A 21,686-nucleotide genomic window follows, 5' to 3' on the forward strand; every position below is an offset into this window, starting at 1 on the left:
TTAGGCATAGAGGGGTTAGGGAATGATACCTCGGAGGATTTAGCCATGAGGCAACTTTCTTCCTCCACATGAATGAACTCATTGGGGGATTCACTTGGTGATGAAGAGTTAGTGGAGAGGGAGGCAAGAGCGACCAATCCATTAGAGGTTGCATCTTCTTCATCATCAACATCATCATCTCCGGAGGTATACTCTTCTTGAGTTGATAGCACAATAGATGTGTCCAAGGAGGACCTTGCCATGAAGCAATGTGCATTCTTGATATGAGGATTCTCATTTGGAGAGTCAAAGAGAGATGAAGAGGGAATGTTGGTGGTGACGATGGCGGACAATTCCTTTGAGCTTTCTTCATCTTCCTCACTACTAGAGCTTCCCACTTCATCGGAAGAATATTCTTCCCTTGTTACTAGCACAACTCTTGAGGGCCTCTTGCCCTTCTTGGTCTTGTTGTTGTAGAATTTCTTGTTGGGGGCTTTTGAATATTTGCCCTTTGAGTCTTTTCTCTTGTCCTTGGGGATGAGCCTCCCATTATGAAGCTCTCTATTCTCATAGGGGCATTCGGCAATGAAGTGGCTCTTGTCATCACAATTGTAGCATGATCTTGTCTTTGGACCAAAGCTAGTGAACCCACTTTTGTTGTTTCTCTTGATGTTGTCTTCCTTGGCCTTGGATGGATCAACCCAAAAGGACTTTGCATGGAAGGCCATGTGATCATGGTAGTGGCATTGCAAATCTTCCGGATAGGACATACTCCAAGATGCTCTATAAGATTCTTGAGGAATCACTTCTTCAACGGAGTTGACCGCCAAGGCAAGGTTGGAACCTTTTGTCATCCCAAGAGCTCGATTGCGAGAATCATGAGAGGTTTCCTCAAGCACCTTGAGAGCTTGCATCTCGTGCACGACTTGTTGAGAGGTGAGAGAGGAATAGCATTCCCTCCCCACAAGAGTCTTGACATCAATGGGTACAAATGGCATCATGCATTCAATGTACTTCTCCTTGATCCAAGAGTCATTGATGTGGGTGGCACCAATAAGCCGGAAGGCATCGGCAACGGTGAGAAGTCTTCCATACATGACTTCATGATCTTCATCCGGTAGCCTCATGAACCCTTCGGCTTTATTCTTAAGAGCATTGTACTTGTTCCTCCTTGTGCTCTCACTTCCAATGCAACTAGCGGCCAATCCATCCCAAGCTTCCTTGGCGGTGGTATAGTTCCGAACACGATGCAAGTCCTTTGTCCCCACACTAGTTTGAATCATGTGCAAGGCGGTGTTGTTGAGTTGACTATCAACCGCTTCTCTTCTAGTCAACTTGTCGGGGTTGAATGGCTTGAAGCCTTCCAAGATGATTCTCCAAAGTTCATTGGAGGCACTGCAAACATGAGAGCGGAACTCAAATTGCCAAGTATCGAAATTATCAATAGAAAACTTAGGAGGGTCGCCCCGAATGTTCAAATGGGGATGGGGAACCGGTATATCGGGAGATAGAAAAGGTGGAGGTACTCGATTGTAGCTCTCACCCCCACTAGTTCCCCTAGGAGATGCAATGGGAGATTTGATAGTGTTTAAGTTATCACCTTCCACGGGTTTGGTAGATGGGGGTAATTCCGAAGCATCTCCCTCATCTAATGCACCCGTGTCCTTTACCTCTACAATGGGAGCCTTGGGAAGGACCGGAGCCAAAAGCTCGGCAATCATCTTTTTCATGCTTTCCATGTGGGCTTCCATGGAGGACTTCAACGAATTGAAGTCTTCCATGGAGACCGTCTTGGCGGCCCCTTCCGAGGGCTCCTCGTCCGGCATACTCTTAGGCGGTTAAGCCCGAAATAAGAGCCGAGGCTCTGATACCAATTGAAAGGATCGTATGCCGCACCTAGAGGGGGGGTGAATAGGTGCTAACCAATTTTTAGTTCTTTTTCAATTTAGGCTTGACACAAGGGTAAATTCTCTAGATATGCAACTAAGTGAATTTACCTATATGACAAGGTTATCAACTACGCAATATATAGGAGATATAATGGGATAGAGGTAACCAAGAGTGGAGCACGTGATGACACGGAGATGATTCCCGTAGTTCCCTTCCTTTGCAAGAAGGTACGTCTACGTTTGGAGGAGTGTGGTTGCTACGCAAGCCAAACCAACAGCCACAAAGGCTTCACTCAGATCTCCTGTGAGCAACGCCACGAAGGCCTAGCCCACTTCCACTAAGGGATTTCCTCGAGGCGGAAACCGGTCCTTTACAAGGTTCTTGGGGCACACATCCACAACTGAATTGGAGGCTCCCAAATCTGTAACAATACAACAATCAACAACAACACATCAACACAAATCAACTAGAGAACCAAATAGGAACACTAGCATGAGATCCCTCAAACAAATGAGGGGGAAATGAAAAACGCTTCGGTGAGGATGTAGATTGGTGGCTTCTCCTTCGTATCTCCAAAGATCAAGAGATTTGGTTGGGGGAGGAAGGAGATCTTGCAAATCTTGTGTTTCTTGAGGTGGCTCTAATGGAGGTGAAGCTTGGCAGATTTCTTGTGCAATGATTGAGCAAAAGGGTAAGGAAGAAGAAGAGGGGTATAAATACCCCTCCCCAAAATCCAGCCGTTGAGCTGTTCGGGGGGCCGGATAATCCGGCCTAAGTTAGGGCCGGATAATCCGCCCCCCGGATAATCCGTCCTCCAGGTACAAAACCATGACAATGTCCGGGCAATTGTCCGACCCCTAGTCAGAGAAGCAATTCTCCGGGTCCTTAGCCATTTTCGAGGGGGCCGGATATTCTTGAAATGTCTGGCCCGGATAATCCGGTCCTGGGACAAAACCAGGACAATATCCGGGCAAATGTCCGGCCCCTATACTGAGCTGCAATTCTCCAGGTCCTTAGCCATTTTCGAGGGGGCCGGATATTCTTGAAATGTCTGGCCCGGATAATCCGGCCCTGGGACAAAACCAGGACAATATCCGGGCAAATGTCCGGCCCCTATACTGAGCTGCATTTCCTCAAGTCCTTAGCCGAATTTCTGGGGGCCGGATATTTTGGAAATATCCGGCCCGGATTATCCGGCCTGATGAACATTTTTGCAAAAGCTTTTTGACAACACTGACCACATCCAACACACAAACACATGTATCTATGTAATCCCTGTACCACTTAAACAACCATTAGTGTATCACATATATTGACATCAAACATTCAAAACATAATATGAGAGATGTTCTTTCATATAGTGATGAGCATAAGGGCTATCGCTGTTGGGACCCCGTTGGTCGTCGGATGCGCATCTCTCGTGATGAGCATAAAATTAAGACTCGCTCTGTTCCCGATGGGATGGTTTGTCGTCTTCGACGTTCTCTCTATGGTCTCAAACAGGCCCCTCGTGCCTGGTTTGAGCACTTCGCCTCTGTGGTGACTGCTGCTGGTTTCTCTCCTAGTCTTCATGAGCCAGCACTTTTCGTTCACACTTCTCCTCGTGGACGTACTCTTCTTCTTCTCTATGTTGATGATATGATCATTACTGGTGATCATCCTGAGTATATTGCCTTCGTTAAGGCTCGTCTTCGTGATCAGTTTCTTATGACTGATCTTGGTCCTCTTCGCTATTTTCTTGGCATTGAGGTTTCCTCCACTTCTGATGGCTTTTCTATCTCTCAGGAAAAGTACATTCAGGATCTTCTTGCTCGTGCTGCTCTTGGGGATGAGCGCGCAGTCGATACTCCTATGGAGATTAATGTTAAGCTTCGTCCTACTGATTGTGATCCTCTTCCTGATCCCACCCGTTATCGCCATCTTGTTGGGAGTCTTGTTTATCTTGCTGCCACTCATCCTGATATTTCTTATCCTGTTCATATTCTGAATCAGTTTGTCTCAACTCCTACCACTGTTCACTATAGTCATCTCCTCCGTGTTCTTCGTTATCTTCGTGGCACGATCACTCGTCGCCTTTTCTTTCCCTGTTCCAGCTCTCTCCAGCTCCAGTGCTTTTCGGATGCTACGTGGGCGAGTGATCCTACGGATCGTCGTTCGCTTTCTGCTTACTGTGTGTTTCTTGGTGGTTCGCTTGTTGCTTGGAAGACGAAGAAACAGGTCGCAGTTTCCCGTTCGAGTGTTGAGACTGAGTTGCAGGCTATGGTTTTGTTGATTGCTGAGGTGACTTGGTTACGGTGGTTGCTTGCAGATTTTGGGGTCTCTGTTACGACACCCACTCCACTTTTGTCTGACAGTACAGGTGCTATCAGTATTGCACATGATCCGGTCAAGCATGAGCTGACCAAGCATATCGGTGTTGATGCTTTTTACACACATGCACAGTACAGGAGGATATTGTTGCGGTTCATTATGTGCCTTCAGATTTGCAGTTGGCGGATTTCTTTACGAAGGCACAGACTCGAGCGCAGCATGATTTCTTACTCTCCAAACTCAGTGTTGTGGATCCACCATGAGTTTGAGGGGGGAGGGGTGTTAGATGTATATATCTGTGTATTGTAGTTTCCCCATATGTTAGGGGGCTTTCTGCATATGTGCACCTGTACATATACTATATATTGTGGCCTTTGGCTCCCTGGTAATACAACAAGCATATTGCCCTAACATGTACCACATATCTGTATATGAGCCTTAATCATTTAGCTTTTCTTGATTGGGAGATTACTCGTAATGGTTTGGATGTATAGACCCAAATCAATATGCAATAGCTGCAATGTTTTATCTGTTGCTGCATCTGCATTTTGATTTGCCGATTCATGAAGCAATTTAAGATCTCATGAACAGATGGAGCCCATCAGCACATGAAATAATAAATATGTTCAGATATCTAGTTCAGGTGAAATAACATAATTCAGGAAACAATAGATACGTCCGGTTATCTAGTTCAAGAAAATTAACATACCAAGCAACATAAACATACTTCTAAGTACCATCGCAAAGAACAGATATGTTCTAATGTTCACATCTTGTTTAGGTTAAATAACATAGTCAGATATCTAAAGCAGGAAAGCATAAGGACAACATCCCAGGTAAATTCTAGGCTCAGCGCTTCCTCTTGTTGGACATCCACTTTTCAAGAGCGTACTGGATACCCTCTTTAACCGTTGCTAACCGGTCAGCCTTGTAGTTCCACAGCTCAGGTACACCATATATTTCTCCATCATGCTCTTCCAGGTAAGACTTGTACTCGTTGATTTCATCCAGTGCCTTTGTAACTAAGGTGTAAAATTCTTCACCTTGCTCTTCCTTTAGTTCCCGGAGCTTCTCATTGTCCTTGGAGACAATTTCCTAGACCAAATATGATGCACCATTAGATGACACACTCCCCACACAGGATGATTAATGCAGTGGTCAAACACAACATTTTGAACCACCATTATGGGTGTTATAATGAACGTATGATACACATACTTGTATCGCTACTCCACTAGAAAATATAAATTTGTCAATATTTTGTTTGCTAAAAGAAGGTTAAGGTTTACCATCAAAATTGCAACCAAAATAGAAATCTTTCACAACACTGTCAGTTTATGGTTTTTCATGCAAAATACATCGAAGGTGACAAAAGTACCTTAATGTGTTCTATAAAACTATATGAAATTCTTGCCATCAATGCAAATGGCACAAATAGTCATAGTTTTTGATGAAGTTATTGACATCCATTCAAAACAACCATGGTTTTTATAAAGACCTAGAATACGAAACCAGCATAGTCAATTTGACATTTTTCCTCTGTTTTGTACCACTATGAAAGTGAAAAATTAAAAGTTCAACAAATAGCAAGTATTCTTCCTCGCAAATTTGTTGATTTTGTTTTCACATTTGAAATCTAGATATCTCTATTTTCAATTATTAAACTGAAAGGTATTTGACAACAATGGGTAATTCATTATTTTTTTATGTCCATGGAAGTTGACAACATCAAAATGGTTGTAACAACTACAAGTCCATAGTGAAATTGTTAACGCAAGATAAGGGTCCTGTTAATTTTTGTGTGTGTAAAAGAAACTATAAATCGATTTGTACCATGTTTCTCCCATGAACCATGGCAGACCAACTTTCAATCTGAGCCTCCCACTTTGAATAAAGAATGGTAGCTGTAACTTCTGCATCCTCATTTTGCTGATTTTTGCAAGCATTTACAAATGATTTTTTATCAAGCTTGCCAATTATTTTGATGCCTATATTTCCTCGGCCACTTGTAATTTCCCGGAAGCCCTGTCATGAGTACAACAAATCAAAATGGTAATGATTTTCAGAAGTTACACAAAATTGATAGGTTATCGTTGACAACATGACTTAACACAGTACTTGATAAGTACTAAATGATTGTGGTAACTTACTTTTATTAGCTTCTCCCGAGCAGGTCGCAGCTCATTGGTGTGTTCTGTTTGCTTGTTAATCAGGTTTTTATGGAGTGCTTCCATGTATTCCTTTTCCTCATACTTCTCTTCTAGCTTCTTGATAAGTTCATCTACCTTCTTCTTCTTTGAAACTTCCTCACCTGGCATAATCTCAGTTACTTCCAGTTCTCCATATAGCTGTTTCACTTCTATCTCAAGAGCCTGCTTGTCAAGCATCATCTTTCGGAACTCAAGATCCTTTTCTTGAGCAAGCTTGGTCTCCCTCTGCATTTAACAAACAAGAAATAATATGCATATATAAATTAGTATCTTCCCAGAAAATATGAGAAACAATATACCAAGACTCAAACCTGCTGTTCTTCCACAAGCTTCAGCAAAATTTCACTGGCCCTCACTTGCTCCATCGTAGCATGCTATGTTTGAAAACAGCACGTTAGTTATGTGTAGAGTACACAAGATGATAATTGTCTAACAACACTGTACTTCTTTTTTTCACTAGCACCATAGCGTTCCTACAAGCTAAAATGGTAGAAAAACAAATACATGTTGCTAAACATGCTGCATGAGAACAGAGTAATGAATGCTAGCTAAAAATATACTTTTTATTCTTATTACTAAAAAATAATGCGGTTGTGGAAAGAAGCATAGAACAGGAATCATCGTCTATAAAACGGGAAAAAGGAAAGAAGGCCCCGACAATTTCTGAGAAAAGCACAGTCATGGAACAAGATACCACACACCTCTTCCTTCTGTCGCTCTATTGTCATCCTGTCGAACTCAGCTATTGCAGCTACCTCATCAAGCTGTATCTTGACAATTTCTGTTTTAAATAAAATATGTATTAACAGATCATTAATAATACAAGTATGCAAGAAGAGAAATGCATCTATGCTGGAAATAAAAGAGAACATGTAAAGAGCCAAGCACCAACACAGACCTTCACTCTGAGACTGGAGGAGCTTCTGCATGTCCTCCTCTGCCTTAGCAAGTAACTTGCACGTCTCGCTGTTCCTGCATTCAAGCTCTTGCACATACCTGCCCTTTACCTCAACCTGGCTATTTAAGTTTGCTTCAAGTTGTTCCATTTTAGATGCTTCTTGATTCTTACAATCAGCAATGGTTCTAAGATCACGGTACTTCCGCAACCAGTTGCCGATGGGGCAATGGGATATGTAATCATCGGCTCTCGCAACCCAACCAAACATCTCTGGCCCATGGTACTTCTGCTCCTTCCAATGCCTTTTGCCACGTCCTTGTGCCTCAAATTGATTTTCAAAGTCAATTGCATTTGTGAAACCACTCCAATCTTTTGCAAACTGAACAATGGCAGTCCCGGTATGGCTGCCGTGTTTGTCCCACAAAGGATTAACCTTGTGCAGGCGAAACTGCGGGAACTGATCCCTCAAGTCAGATCCATTTCCTCCCACCCGCAACCCATTCTTCCATTCGGTATGCACATTAACAAGAACACCTGCCCATGGCCAGACGAACTGCTCATCATCTCTGCGTTGACGAGGTTCGTCTTGTTCCATAGCTATTAGCTGCGACTGCGCCTCAGAACCACCAATTTTGTGGTCTGCTTCTGAAGTAGTGTGCATGTTGAAAAGGTGGGACCTGGTCGGTTGGAGGATACATACATAAAATTTAACACTTTCAGTCAGTATTCAAAATTAACTTGGCCAGCATTCTGGAACACTAATTAAGAGAATGAAAGAAAATTCGTAGAGAGGAACAGTACAGTCCTTGACATATATATCAATGCATATATGATTTTTTGTGCCTGCATAAAACCAGCATTGCTCAGCACATATATGCAAGGACGAACACGTCGCAAGACACAACACATACTTTATCAATGAGAGCTTCTAGCAACTTTCATCAGTCCAAAAGAAAGGCACTATTCTAGCTGTCAAAACAGAAATGCCTCCTTTGCGGTATTCTGTTTTGCTATTTTCATATTTCTTTCTTCTCTTGTTTCTCTGTATGATATGTTCACAATTGTGTTAAACAAATATGTTGTCCAGCAACCTGATCTACCTTTGGTCTAAAAAACCCAATCCACAAGGACAGATAGTTAAATACAAGATCTATTTCAGAGACTCAGTTGGCAGTAACACATAAGAAAGCAGTATCCATTTCCCCAAAAGGAAAAAAATTGTAAACAGATCAGCGAAGGAGTAGCCTCTACTATTTTACAAAAGAAATGAAGTACAAAAATACAACGGATGATGGGGTTTGCACTGGCTGAAAAACCCCAATCTGGTAAATAATCGATCTAGAGAAGCCAAGTGACCGATGCACTTGCCAGTTCCTGCCGCCGCCGACGAGGATGTTGAGCGGCTGAGCGAGCTGAGTCGCCGCCGCCGCCGCCGACCTAACCCCAACCTGACGCCTGTTAGCAGCCGGCCGCCGCGCCCCCAGCAAGAAACTGTGGCCCTCTTTTTTTTTTCACCTGAACTGTGGCCCTCTCTTATTTTTTTTTGACCTGAACTGTGGCCCTCTTTTCACATATACCTATAGGAGTGGAGATCAGTAACTCTAGCACTTAATCCTACTCTGATTGCGAGACCACTATGACGACAAAGCAACCTCCTGGGGAAACCGCATATAACAAACTTTTCTCCGGTCAACTGAACTTTCAGTCTGCTAGCACGGTCTCCTAGAACAAGTCTAGATACTCTAGTTTTATGTTGCTGACCAAATACGCGTTCCATTTTTTTTCGTGGCCAAAACTTTCGTCTTTCTTTGGATGATTGACAATTACTATATGGATCCAGCGCCGCTCTGCTGCGCCGATCTTCAATATTATCGTGTTGCTTATGATGCCCGAGCATCTCTTTTTTCAGGATGTATACATTACTAGTAGGAAAAGGTGCTCCAGTCCATTTAAGGCTTTAGTTTCGGTTGTGCAATCAGAACTTTTAGACCTCCACTTTTAGTCTCGATTTAAATATAAATCAGGATTAAAAGGTCTTTCACGTGGTGCGGCCAGGGGTTTAGGGTAGAGGAGCTTTAGTCCCGATTCGTAATACGAATTGGGACTAAAGTGCTTCGGTAGGGCACAACCGTTTCTCTGTCGCGGCAGAGAAAATGACCGTTTCTCTATGTTCGGGGTTTTATGTTTTTCATTCAAATTTGCATGCATACATCGAACCATAACATCATCATGAATATATAGACATCGTCATAAAATACAGTATATGTAATGTATATTACAATATAAAGTCGAGGCTCTTTATGATCTCTGTTGTCTATCCCTAATGTCTAAATACAAGATACCGATGGTATTCTCCATTTGGAGCTATGACCTCCCTAAATAAGAATCCCACTAATTTCTCTTGAATTGCTCGTATGTGATATGTTGATATGAGAGTGTCCCGCACGTGTTCCATCTAATTTAAAAAAGAAGATCAATATATATGAATGGAACTCAATGCAATTGATGGTAATAAAATAAGATTGTGAATATTGTTTACGTATATGAAGTTGTTGTACAATTCTTTCCGCCCCCGATGACATGCCATCTCGCGAATGAACTCATAGACGGAGTATCCACATAAAGGATTCCCGGGTTCCTGCTTCAAACACTTTACGAAAATATAGTTCGATCAAACTAATAATCAAGCATGATAATGCATGGTATTTAAACAAAAATCAAAGAGATTCGCGGACATAGCTATAGTACTACTTACAGCGCGATCTTGAAATGTAAGCTCCAGTTTTCAGTCACCCCTATTAGTCTTGATGAACCGTTTTCAAGCCCAGGCCTGCCCGACAAAGAAAAAATGAGTAAAGGAGTTGTTAATTACTTGATATTAGCAAATGAGAATAGAAGATGCAGATACAGGGCGATATTGATTGAAATTACCTCTGGAGTAGGGCACTCAGGTTCTCCCACTGCCATTGGTCTTTACGTTTCGAGTCCATGACAAGTACTACTCCTTTGTCTAGTTAAATGATTAGCAGAATATAGTGGAAGTTGCGCACACATAACTCGGCGGATTAGTTAGACTTAACATCGAGTAAGAGAAATCGAATGTGTATAAGACAATAACACTCACTCAAAGTTGTAAGGAAAGAATATTTCTGATTTGGTTTCTTTCTTTTGTAAAAACATTAGCAAGTTATCCTTTGTGTCCTTAGGGTATTGTTGTACCGTAACTTTATGAACGTTATTTGGGTCAATGAATCCAATGTCATAGTGTCCGCCTATTTTGCAATCGAGCATCTTCATTGTGCATAATATATAGTGTATAAAAGAATATAGTAAGGATAATTGTTAGTGCAATGAACGAGCTGAGCTAGAGACTTAATTACGTAAATAAATCACTTACATATAGTAGCAACTCATGAGAGTTTTGTCGAGGGCGTCTTGATTGAATAACTGAAATGGTTCTGCAAACTCAATATTTATCTCATTGTTTCTACGGAAGCAATGCTCATCTCTAATTCCCACTATGAGCATGATCTTCGACCCCCTACAGGCTTGCATGTACCACTCATGCAATTTTCACATTTGTGTTTGTAGATGCGGGAGATGGTCAGGTTTGACGAAAGGCTGGTCGTACTTGTATCATTATGAGAGTTCAGTCGTGGGAAAGTAGCCTTCTTAGCCAACAATGCGACCATTTCAGTCATCTCCGGATCATCATAGGAGTGCACGACCAAGCGGGGTTGAGATTGGTTTTCCTGTTGTCCGAGCTAGGCAATTGTTTTTCCTGTTGCTGGTCTACTTCCATGATTTTGCTCAAAATCCTCTCTCGTGGTCTGTCTAAGAGAGTGGTCATAATATGTTGCCAACTCAACTGGCTTTGCTCGCGTCTCATCAAAGTTCCTCACTCTATGCGAAGCTATAAATTGCTTTGGCGGGGGCTTCTTCGGTACAAAATGCGCCTTTACCTCGGCCTTTGAGATAGCATTGCTTTGCTCATCAGTCATCTAGTATGCTAACAGGGGAGGAGACTTCTTCGCAGTTGAGGATCTCTTCGCAGCTGTAGTACTTGACGTGGTACTCTTCCTCTTTTGCGAACTCTGCTTAGGCGGCAGAGTCAGCGGAGTCTCCTGATGCGGAGGAGGTGGCGGAGTCTGCTCATGTGGAGGAGACTGTGGAGGCGGCGGATGCGGCGGAGGCGGCAAAGAATGAGCTAGAGGTGGCATTGGCTTCGAATTTGGAAGCACAATGTATTCCTTTCGCCATCGAACAGTGCCTCTAATGGCTTCTCCCAGTTCTGTCAGATCCATATCTTCACCTGTAGGGAAGTCAAGCTTCACCGGTTCAAATCCTGGCATCACTTCATCCACCCCGGCAACAACATAGCCATCTAGAATACGACGGCAATGCTAAGTTGTTCTACGTCCGTCAGGACGTAAGACATAGCTGACTGATGCCTTTATGGTTATGTTTACAACTTTGACATGCAGCTCACAAGGTTGGCTCTCTATGATATCATCCACGTGGTAACGACGAGCCAACATCACCTGATCATCATTAGTCTCGAGCTACGTGGAATCCACACTGCTTTTCCGCTGAGATTGGTGCGAGCCGCTAGCATCGAATGTAGGATCTTCATGCTGCCCATGAGATCGCTGGCCAAGTACTTCGTTAATTTGGGCATGCTGTGACCTCAATGTTGCTTCTATCTCTGTCATCCGGTCTGCTTCCCTCGCCTTTCTCCTCTCATGGCTTTTATCAGGATATAGTCATGGTACAATCTTTTCTTGTGGTTCTTGAATTGGTCGGCCATCTTCTTAAGAGACAAAGCCTTGAATTTTTGCTCTAACTTTCTGTCCTAGGGATCCTCCTCTAGAGGTAGGATGAAATATGGCATGAGAGTATTCCAAAGGTTCTCTTTGGATATATCATCTACATAACTAACTCCTTCAGCCTTTGGCTTGTACCATTCTCGAACGGTGCTAGGGAAGCTTGATACGTCTCCGACGTATCGATAATTTCTTATGTTCCATGCCACATTATTGATGTTATCTACATGTTTTATGCACACTTTATGTCATATTCGTGCATTTTCTGGAACTAACCTATTAACAAGATGCCGAAGTGCCAGTTCCTGTTTTCTGCTGTTTTTGGTTTCAGAAATCCTAGTAACAAAATATTCTCGGAATCGGACGAAAACAACGCCCAGGTTCCTATTTTTCCCGGAACCATCCAGAACACCCGAGAGCGCCGGAGGAGCCACAGGGGCCCCACACCACACCCTGGCGCGGCCAGAGGGGGGGCCGCGCCGCCCTATGGTGTGGGCCCCCCAGAAGCCCTCCTGCGCCGCCTCTTCGCCTATATAAAGCCTCCGTCGCGAAAACCCTGATACGTTCGACGAAACCCACAGAAACCTTCCAGAGCCGCCGCCATCGCGAAGCCAAGATGCGGGGACGGGATCTCTGTTCCGGCACGCTGCCGGAGCGGGAAGTGCCCCGGAAGGCTTCTCCATCGACACCGCTGCCATCTCCACCGCCATCTTCATCACCGCTGCTGCTCCCATGAGGAGGGAGTAGTTCTCCACCGAGGCTCGGGGCTGTACCGGTAGCTATGTGGTTCATCTCTCTTCCATGTACCTCAATACAATAATCTCATGAGCTGCTTTACATGATTGAGATTCATATGAGTTTTGTATCACTACTATCTATGTGCTACTCTAGCAAAGTTATTAAAGTAGTTTTATTCCTCCTGCACGTGTGTAAAGGTGACAGTGTGTGCACCGTGTTAGTACTTGGTTTATGCTATGATCATGATCTCTTGTAGATTGCGAAGTTAACTATTGCTATGATAATATTGATGTGATCTATGCCTCCTACATATGCATGAAGGTGACAGTGTGCATGCTATGTTAGTACTTGGTTTAATCTTTTGATCTATCTTACACTATAAGGTTACTTAAATATGAACAAATTGTGGAGCTTGTTAACTCCGGCATTGAGGGTTCGTGTAATCCTACGCAATGCGTTCATCATCCAACAAAAGTGTAGAGTATGCATTTATCTATTCTGTTATGTGATCAATGTTGAGAGTGTCCACTAGTGAAAGTCTAATCCCTAGGCCTTGTTCCTAAATACTGCTGCGTTACTACTGCTTGTTTACTGTTTCACTGTGTTACTACTGCTGCAATACTACCACCATCAACTACACGCCAGCAAGCTATTTTACGGCACCGTTGCTCTTGCTCATATATATTCATACCACCTGTATTTCACTATCTCTTCGCCGAACTAGTGCACCTATTAGGTGTGTTGGGGACACAAGAGACTTCTTGCTTTGTGGTTGCAGGGTTGCATGAGAGGGATATCTTTGACCTCTTCCTCCCTGAGTTCGATAAACCTTGGGTGATCCACTTAAGGGAAAACTTGCTGCTGTTCTACAAACCTCTGCTCTTGGAGGCCCAACACTATCTACAGGAAAGGAGGGGGAACGTAGACATCAAGCTAATTTTCTGGTGCCGTTGCCGGGGAGGAAAGGTAAAAGGTACTCACACTCCGTATCTCGGCTACTAAGCTATTTTCCGGCATTGTAAGTACTCGAAGCTATTTCCTTTAGATCCTGCAATTGTAACTTTTTGTTTCTTGTTTACACTAGTAAGGCATAATGGACAACATCTGTGAGCTTTTTATTCTATTTCCTGAGTCAAGACATGAATGGTTTAATGCGAAAATTAAAAAACCCATGGAATCTTATTTGCATGCTAGTAGCAATGATATTAGTATGAACGCTTTGAACACCATTGTTGCTAATGATATGGAAAATTCTAAGCTTGGGGAAGCTGGTTTTGATGAGCATGATATTTTTAGTCCCCCAAGCATTGAGGAGAAAATTTTCTTTGATGATACTCTACCTCCTATTTATGATGATTATAATGATATTGGTCTTTTAGTGCCGCCTACTATGGAGAGTAATTTTTATGATGATAATACTATGCCTCCTACACTTGATGAGAATAATAATGATAGCTACTTTGTTGAATTTGCTCCTACTACAATTAATAAGAATAATTATGCTTATGTTGGGAGTAGTAATAATTTTATGCATGAGACTCATGATAAGAATGCTTTATGTGATAGTTATATTGTTGAGTTTGCTCATGACACTACTGAAAGTTATTATGAGAGAGGAAAATATGGTTGTAGAAATTTTCATGTTACTAAAACACCTCTCTATGTGCTGAAATTTGTGAAGCTATACTTGTTTTATCTTCCTATGCTTGTTACTTCGCTATTCATGAACTTGTTTATTTACAAGATTCCTTTGCATAGGAAGCATGTTAGACTTAAATGTGTTTTGAATTTGCCTCTTGATGCTCTCTTTTGCTTCAAATACTATTTCTTGCGAGTGCATCATTAAAACTGCGGAGCCCATCTTAATGGCTATAAAGAAAAGAACTTCTTGGGAGATAACCCATGTGTTATTTTGCTACAGTACTTTGTTTTATATTTGTGTCTTGGAAGTTGTTTACTACTGTAGCAACCTCTCCTTATCTTAGTTTTGTGTTTTGTTGTGCCAAGTAAAGTCTTTGATAGAAAAGTAAATACTAGATTTGGATTACTGCGCAGAAACTGTTTTCTTGCTGTCACGAATCTGGGCAAAATTCTCTGTAGGTAACTCAGAAAATTATGCCAATTTACGTGAGTGATCCTCAGATATGTACGCAACTTTTATTCAATTTGAGCATTTTCATTTGAGCAAGTCTGGTGCCATTTTAAAATTCGTCAATACGAACTGTTCTGTTTTGACAGATTCTGCCTTTTATTTCACATTGCCTCTTTTGCTATGTTGGATGAATTTCTTTGATCCACTAATGTCCAGTAGCATTATGCAATGTCCAGAAGTGTTAAGAATGATTGTGTCACCTCTGAATATGTCAATTTATATTGTGCACTAACCCTCTAATGAGTTGTTTCGAGTTTGGTGTGGAGGAAGTTTTCAAGGATCAAGAGTGGAGTATGATGCAACATGATCAAGGAGAGTGAAAGCTCTAAGCTTGGGGATTCCCCGGTGGTTCACCCCTGCATATATCAAGAAGACTCAAGCGTCTAAGCTTGGGGATGCCCAAGGCATCCCCTTCTTCATCGACAACATTATCAGGTTCCTCCCCTGAAAGTATATTTTTATTCCATCACATCTTATGTGCTTTTTCTTGGAGCGTCGGTTTGTTTTTGTTTTTTGTTTTGTTTGAATAAAATGGATCCTAGCATTCACTTTATGGGAGAGAGACACGCTCCGCTGTAGCATATGGACAAGTATGTCCTTGGTTTCTACTCATAGTATTCATGGCGAAGTTTCTCCTTCGTTAAATTGTTATATGGTTGGAATTGGAAAATGATACATGTAGTAATTGCTATAAATGTCTTGGGTAATGTGATACTTGGCAATTGTTGTGCTCATGATTAAGCTCTTGCATCATATGCTTTGCACCCATTAATGAAGAAATACATAGAGCATGCTTAAATTTGGTTTGCATATTTGGTTTCTCTAAGGTCTAGATAATTTCTAGTATTGAGTTTGAACAACAAGGAAGACGGTGTAGAGTCTTATAATGTTTTCAATATGTCTTTTATGTGAGTTTTGCTGCACCGGTTCATCCTTGTGTTTGTTTCAAATAAGCCTTGCTAGCCTAAACCTTGTATCGAGAGGGAATACTTCTCATGCATCCAAAATACTTGAGCCAACCACTATGCCATTTGTGTCCACCATACCTACCTACTACATGGTATTTTCCGCCATTCCAAAGTAAATTGCTTGAGTGGTACCTTTAAAATTCCATCATTCACCTTTGCAATATATAGCTCATGGGACAAATAGCTTAAAAACTATTGTGGTATTGAATATGTAATTATGCACTTTATCTCTTAAGTTGCTTGTTGTGCGATAACCATGTTCACTGGGGACGCCATCAACTATTCATTGTTGAATTTCATGTGAGTTGCTATGCATGTCCGTCTTGTCTGAAGTAAGAGAGATCTACCACCTTATGGTTTGAGTATGCATATTGTTAGAGAAGAACATTGGGCCGCTAACTAAAGCCATGATCCATGGTGGAAGTTTCAGTGTGGACAACAAACCTCACTCTCTTATGAGAATATTATCTGTTGTTGAATGCTTATGCATTAAAGAGGAGTCCATTATCTGTTGTCTATGTTGTCCCGGTATGGACGTCTAAGTTGAGAATAACCAAAAGCGAGAAATCCAATGCGAGCATTCTCCTTAGACCTTTGTACAGGCGGCATAGAGGTACCCCTTTGTGACACTTGGTTGAAACATGTGCTATGCTATGATAATCCATGTAAATCCAAGCTAATTAGGACAAGGTGCGGGCACTATTAGTATACTATGCATGAGGCTTGCAACTTATAAGATATAATTTACATGATGCATATGCTTTATTACTACCGTTGATAAAATTGTTTCATGTTTTCAAAATCAAAGCTCTAGCACAAATATAGCAATCGATGCTTTTCCTCTATGGAGGACCTTTCTTTTACTTTTATTGTTGAGTCAGTTCACCTATTTCTCTCCACCTCAAGAAGCAAACACTTGCGTGAACTATGCATTGATTCCTACATACTTGCTTATTGCACTTATTATATTACTCTATGTTGACAATATCCATGAGATATACATGCTATAAGTTGAAAGCAACCGCTGAAACTTAATCTTCTTTTGTGTTGCTTCAATGCTTTTACTATGAATTATTGCTTTATGAGTTAACTCTTATGCAAGACTTATTGATGCTTGTCTTGAAGTGCTATTCATGAAAAGTCTTTGCTTTATGATTCACTTGTTTACTCATGTCATATACATTGTTTTAATCGCTGCATTCACTACATAAGCTTTACAAATAGTATGATCAAGATTATGATGGCTTGTCACTCCAGAAATTATCTGTGTTATCGTTTTACCTGCTCGGGACGAGCAGAACTAAGCTTGGGGATGCTGATACGTCTCCGACGTATCGATAATTTCTTATGTTCCATGCCACATTATTGATGTTATCTACATGTTTTATGCACACTTTATGTCATATTCGTGCATTTTCTGGAACTAACCTATTAACAAGATGCCGAAGTGCCAGTTCCTGTTTTCTGCTGTTTTTGGTTTCAGAAATCCTAGTAACAAAATATTCTCGGAATCGGACGAAAACAACGCCCAGGTTCCTATTTTTCCCGGAACCATCCAGAACACCCGAGAGCCGCCAGAGGGGAGCCCTGGGGGCCCCACACCACACCCTGGCGCGGCCAGAGGGGGGGCCGCGCCGCCCTATGGTGTGGGCCCCCCAGAAGCCCTCCTGCGCCGCCTCTTCGCCTATATAAAGCCTCCGTCGCGAAAACCCTGATACGTTCGACGAAACCCACAGAAACCTTCCAGAGCCGCCGCCATCGCGAAGCCAAGATCTGGGGGACAGGATCTCTGTTCCGGCACGCTGCCGGAGCGGGGAAGTGCCCCCGGAAGGCTTCTCCATCGACACCGCTGCCATCTCCACCGCCATCTTCATCACCGCTGCTGCTCCCATGAGGAGGGAGTAGTTCTCCACCGAAGCTCGGGGCTGTACCGGTAGCTATGTGGTTCATCTCTCTTCCATGTACCTCAATACAATAATCTCATGAGCTGCTTTACATGATTGAGATTCATATGAGTTTTGTATCACTACTATCTATGTGCTACTCTAGCAAAGTTATTAAAGTAGTTTTATTCCTCCTGCACGTGTGTAAAGGTGACAGTGTGTGCACCGTGTTAGTACTTGGTTTATGCTATGATCATGATCTCTTGTAGATTGCGAAGTTAACTATTGCTATGATAATATTGATGTGATCTATGCCTCCTACATATGCATGAAGGTGACAGTGTGCATGCTATGTTAGTACTTGGTTTAATCTTTTGATCTATCTTACACTATAAGGTTACTTAAATATGAACAAATTGTGGAGCTTGTTAACTCCGGCATTGAGGGTTCGTGTAATCCTACGCAATGCGTTCATCATCCAACAAAAGTGTAGAGTATGCATTTATCTATTCTGTTATGTGATCAATGTTGAGAGTGTCCACCAGTGAAAGTCTAATCCCTAGGCCTTGTTCCTAAATACTGCTGCGTTACTACTGCTTGTTTACTGTTTCACTGTGTTACTACTGCTGCAATACTACCACCATCAACTACACGCCAGCAAGCTATTTTCTGGCACCGTTGCTACTGCTCATATATATTCATACCACCTGTATTTCACTATCTCTTCGCCGAACTAGTGCACCTATTAGGTGTGTTGGGGACACAAGAGACTTCTTGCTTTGTGGTTGCAGGGTTGCATGAGAGGGATATCTTTGACCTCTTCCTCCCTGAGTTCGATAAACCTTGGGTGATCCACTTAAGGGAAAACTTGCTGCTGTTCTACAAACCTCTGCTCTTGGAGGCCCAACACTGTCTACAGGAAAGGAGGGGGAACGTAGACATCAAAGCTATCCCGAACAACAACTCCACATTGACTTGCAAATTTTCTTGCGGTCTTGAAGGGAGCAGTCGGTCGGCCATCATCAGCATCTTCATCGATGTTGAACCTAGCATTATCGCTCAACTTTTTGGCCGGGCCTCGCTTCATTTTTATAGAAGATTGGCTCGATCCGGAGAGCTAAAAGAAGAAATAATTCATCTTCAATATATATATACACAAATCAATTAATGCATCTAGTCAGCTGCGGCATAATTTATATACCTCGGTGGACTTTGTAATAACTAAGGTTCTACCGGAGCCGTCATCTTCTCTCTCACCGGGGCCATCATCTTCTCCCTCACCGGAGCCATCTCTTCGCTCGAGATTCTCCGCTCCCTCACCTGATTCATTCAGATATGTTGAGGTGATATCATCTCCACCGACTATGAGGTTCTCCATATATTCTTCTTGTACTTCGTCTATGTCCCGTTCATAGTTTCTGCAAAGACTTGCAAGTTACAAGAACCATCATAATCACACACACACACACACACACACACACACACACACACACACACACACACACACATATATATATATATATATATATATATATATATATATATATAGAGCCCAACTATTCTCGAACCCCCCTTAAGAGGGTTCTAGAATACCTATTCTCGAACCCCCAATCCGACCGAACCGAACGAAACCAAACCAACTTGCCCGAGAAAATCCTCCGACCCCAGGTCGTGGGTGTGAACTCCTCCTAGCTTCGATCGATAGGTACCCCGAATCCCGCCCCACCTTCTACCCTGGCAGCAGCGCCAAATCCCCGCCCCACCTTCTTCCCGGTGGCAACACCGAATCTCCGCCCGCCTTCTTGCCGGTGGCGGCACCGCATCCGCGACCCACCTTCTTCCCCTATCCCGCCCGCATCCTTCCTCGGCGGTGGCTCGCATCCTTGCCCGCCCTTCTCCACAGGCGACCCGCATCCCCGCCGTCTGCCTCTCCGGAGATCCCCGTCGTGCGCGTCCCCAGAGAGCCTCTACGCGCCGCCCCAGAGAGCCCTGCACGCCGCCACCATCCCCTGTAAATCGGCGGCCGCCGGCGCGATCCCCATCGATTCCGTCCACCATCCCCTGTAAAACCGATTAGGATAGGGCGGCCGGTGGGCGCCCAATCCGTCATCTACCTCGCCGGCGGGGCCTCCCAGGTACGGGCCACCACCTCGCCCCCTTCTTCCGCTCCCTCCCTCCGTCCCTCGCGACATCTCCACAGTAATTTCGACACCTGGACCGCCGCAGGCGCTCGGTTTGGCTCCTCTCCATGCCCGGCGCGTCCGGCAGCATCCTCGAGGTCGTCGTGCCCTACTCCAGGGCCTCTATGGCGCATCTACTCGGCAAGGTAAAGCACACCAGCACCCGAATCGACCGAATCCCTCCGCCCGGCCACTCGCAGATTCGTTCTTTTCTGGACACTCGTCGGACTGACCACTTGATGTTACAGTTGCCCTTGCAATTTACAAGCAAGCAGCCCGCAGAGGACATGGCGCTGGCTGCGTTCAACCGTGCCCTCAAGCTTTCTGGACCAGGTCTGTGGGTACCTTCTCTAACCTCATCATGACTCTAGATAATTATGCAAAACGAGGATGCGATGCACTTGATATTATCTGTAGTACCAGAAAATGTAAGTAATTGGGTGAGAGCACTGACAGGTCTACACGTAATTGGGTGAGAGTACTGACAGGTCTACAAGTGGATCCCCCTTGCCTATACTTTGATTCCATATGAAACCTTCTCTGTTGTATTCGATGCCATATGACGTTCAGAACTTATTTGGAATTTCAGTATGTACATATGCGTAATCCACTTTGTTAACAAAAAAAATCATTTTCTTATGAATTATCTAGGAGTGTACTTTGCCGTGGAAGCTCACAAATTCTGGCTAGGAGGTTCAGTGTGTTGTTGTGGAGCATGCATTTGTTCTGCAGCGACACCAAATAGTGGAGGCCAAACATACAGTGACGAGGACGATATATCCTCTAAACTGTACATCTGGCTTGAAGTCCACTGTTTTGCTAGCGAGTAGTTTAGAATTCACAAAAGTTCAAACTATTTTGGACTCTGCTGCCCCTCTCCACCTCTCAATGAGTGGAGAAGTCATGTGGTGGGCTGAGCCCTTACAAAGCAGCAGGATCTTGCTCAGTGTCCACAAGCAGTAGCACAACGGGCTGCAGGTCCTCCGACGGTTGAAGTGCAGCTCTAAGTCGTGCTCTTCTTTTTGTTTGGATGAAGTAGCAGCTGGAGCACAAGTGCACACCCGAAAAGAAAGATGCAGTTACTGGGATGGTGGTGAAAGGGTAATATAAAAATGTGTGATATAGAAAAGACCACCTCATTTCCTGATGCCCATTGGTCAGTATCTAGATTTCTTCTGTGAATAACAGTGATCGTACTCATTGTTAAAAATAGACAGCAACATGAGGAGTCCGGGGGAAATAAACTAGGCAGTTCGGGAAGGTTTTTATTCCTCTGTTTATTGCTCATAATTGCATGATGAGTCACAGGCATCAAACGATAACTATCTGCACATAACCTGTTGTTGCCTTGTGTATTTTACCATCTCAGAGTCCTTAAATATGGTTCTCTAGTTGCTTCCAGTCAGCATAATCTTGTAATAAGATAATCGGACATGCTGCAAACATATACCTATGCCAGGAGGAATCTAATTTTAAAGTGTTTCTCCATTCGTTGTCCCTTTCCATGCTAATCTAAAAAGTAAACGTGTACGGGTACATGCCTTATATTGTCACGAAGTTCACTTTTACGCTCTGTGAAAGTTCACCTTATATTGTCACGAAGTTCAGTTCGTCAATTACAAGGTGAAAACCCACCGGAGGTGCAACATATTAAT

The 21,686-nt window shown here is 43.2% G+C and overlaps 2 protein-coding genes across 2 annotated transcripts; both read right to left on the reverse strand.

The window, feature by feature from the left end:
* Positions 1 to 4,861: 4,861 nt before the first annotated feature.
* On the reverse strand, positions 4,862 to 6,608 carry LOC127338101 (factor of DNA methylation 5-like). The gene is made up of 3 exons (XM_051364352.1): positions 6,330 to 6,608; positions 6,013 to 6,204; positions 4,862 to 5,274 (listed from the first exon to the last, which is right to left on the reverse strand). The coding sequence occupies exons 1-3, from the start codon at positions 6,567 to 6,569 to the stop codon at positions 5,029 to 5,031; spliced, it is 678 nt and encodes a 225-aa protein (XP_051220312.1). The 5' UTR covers positions 6,570 to 6,608; the 3' UTR covers positions 4,862 to 5,028.
* Positions 6,609 to 6,694: 86 nt separating this feature from the next.
* LOC127339172 (protein INVOLVED IN DE NOVO 2-like) lies at positions 6,695 to 7,951 on the reverse strand. The gene is made up of 3 exons (XM_051365050.2): positions 7,288 to 7,951; positions 7,091 to 7,170; positions 6,695 to 6,763 (listed from the first exon to the last, which is right to left on the reverse strand). Exons 1-3 carry the CDS (start codon positions 7,946 to 7,948, stop codon positions 6,695 to 6,697), a joined length of 810 nt encoding a protein of 269 aa, XP_051221010.1. The 5' UTR covers positions 7,949 to 7,951.
* Positions 7,952 to 21,686: the final 13,735 nt, after the last annotated feature.

Source organism: Lolium perenne, chromosome 3 (assembly GCF_019359855.2).
Source record: "Lolium perenne isolate Kyuss_39 chromosome 3, Kyuss_2.0, whole genome shotgun sequence".
NCBI classification, from domain to species: Eukaryota; Viridiplantae; Streptophyta; class Magnoliopsida; order Poales; family Poaceae; genus Lolium; species Lolium perenne.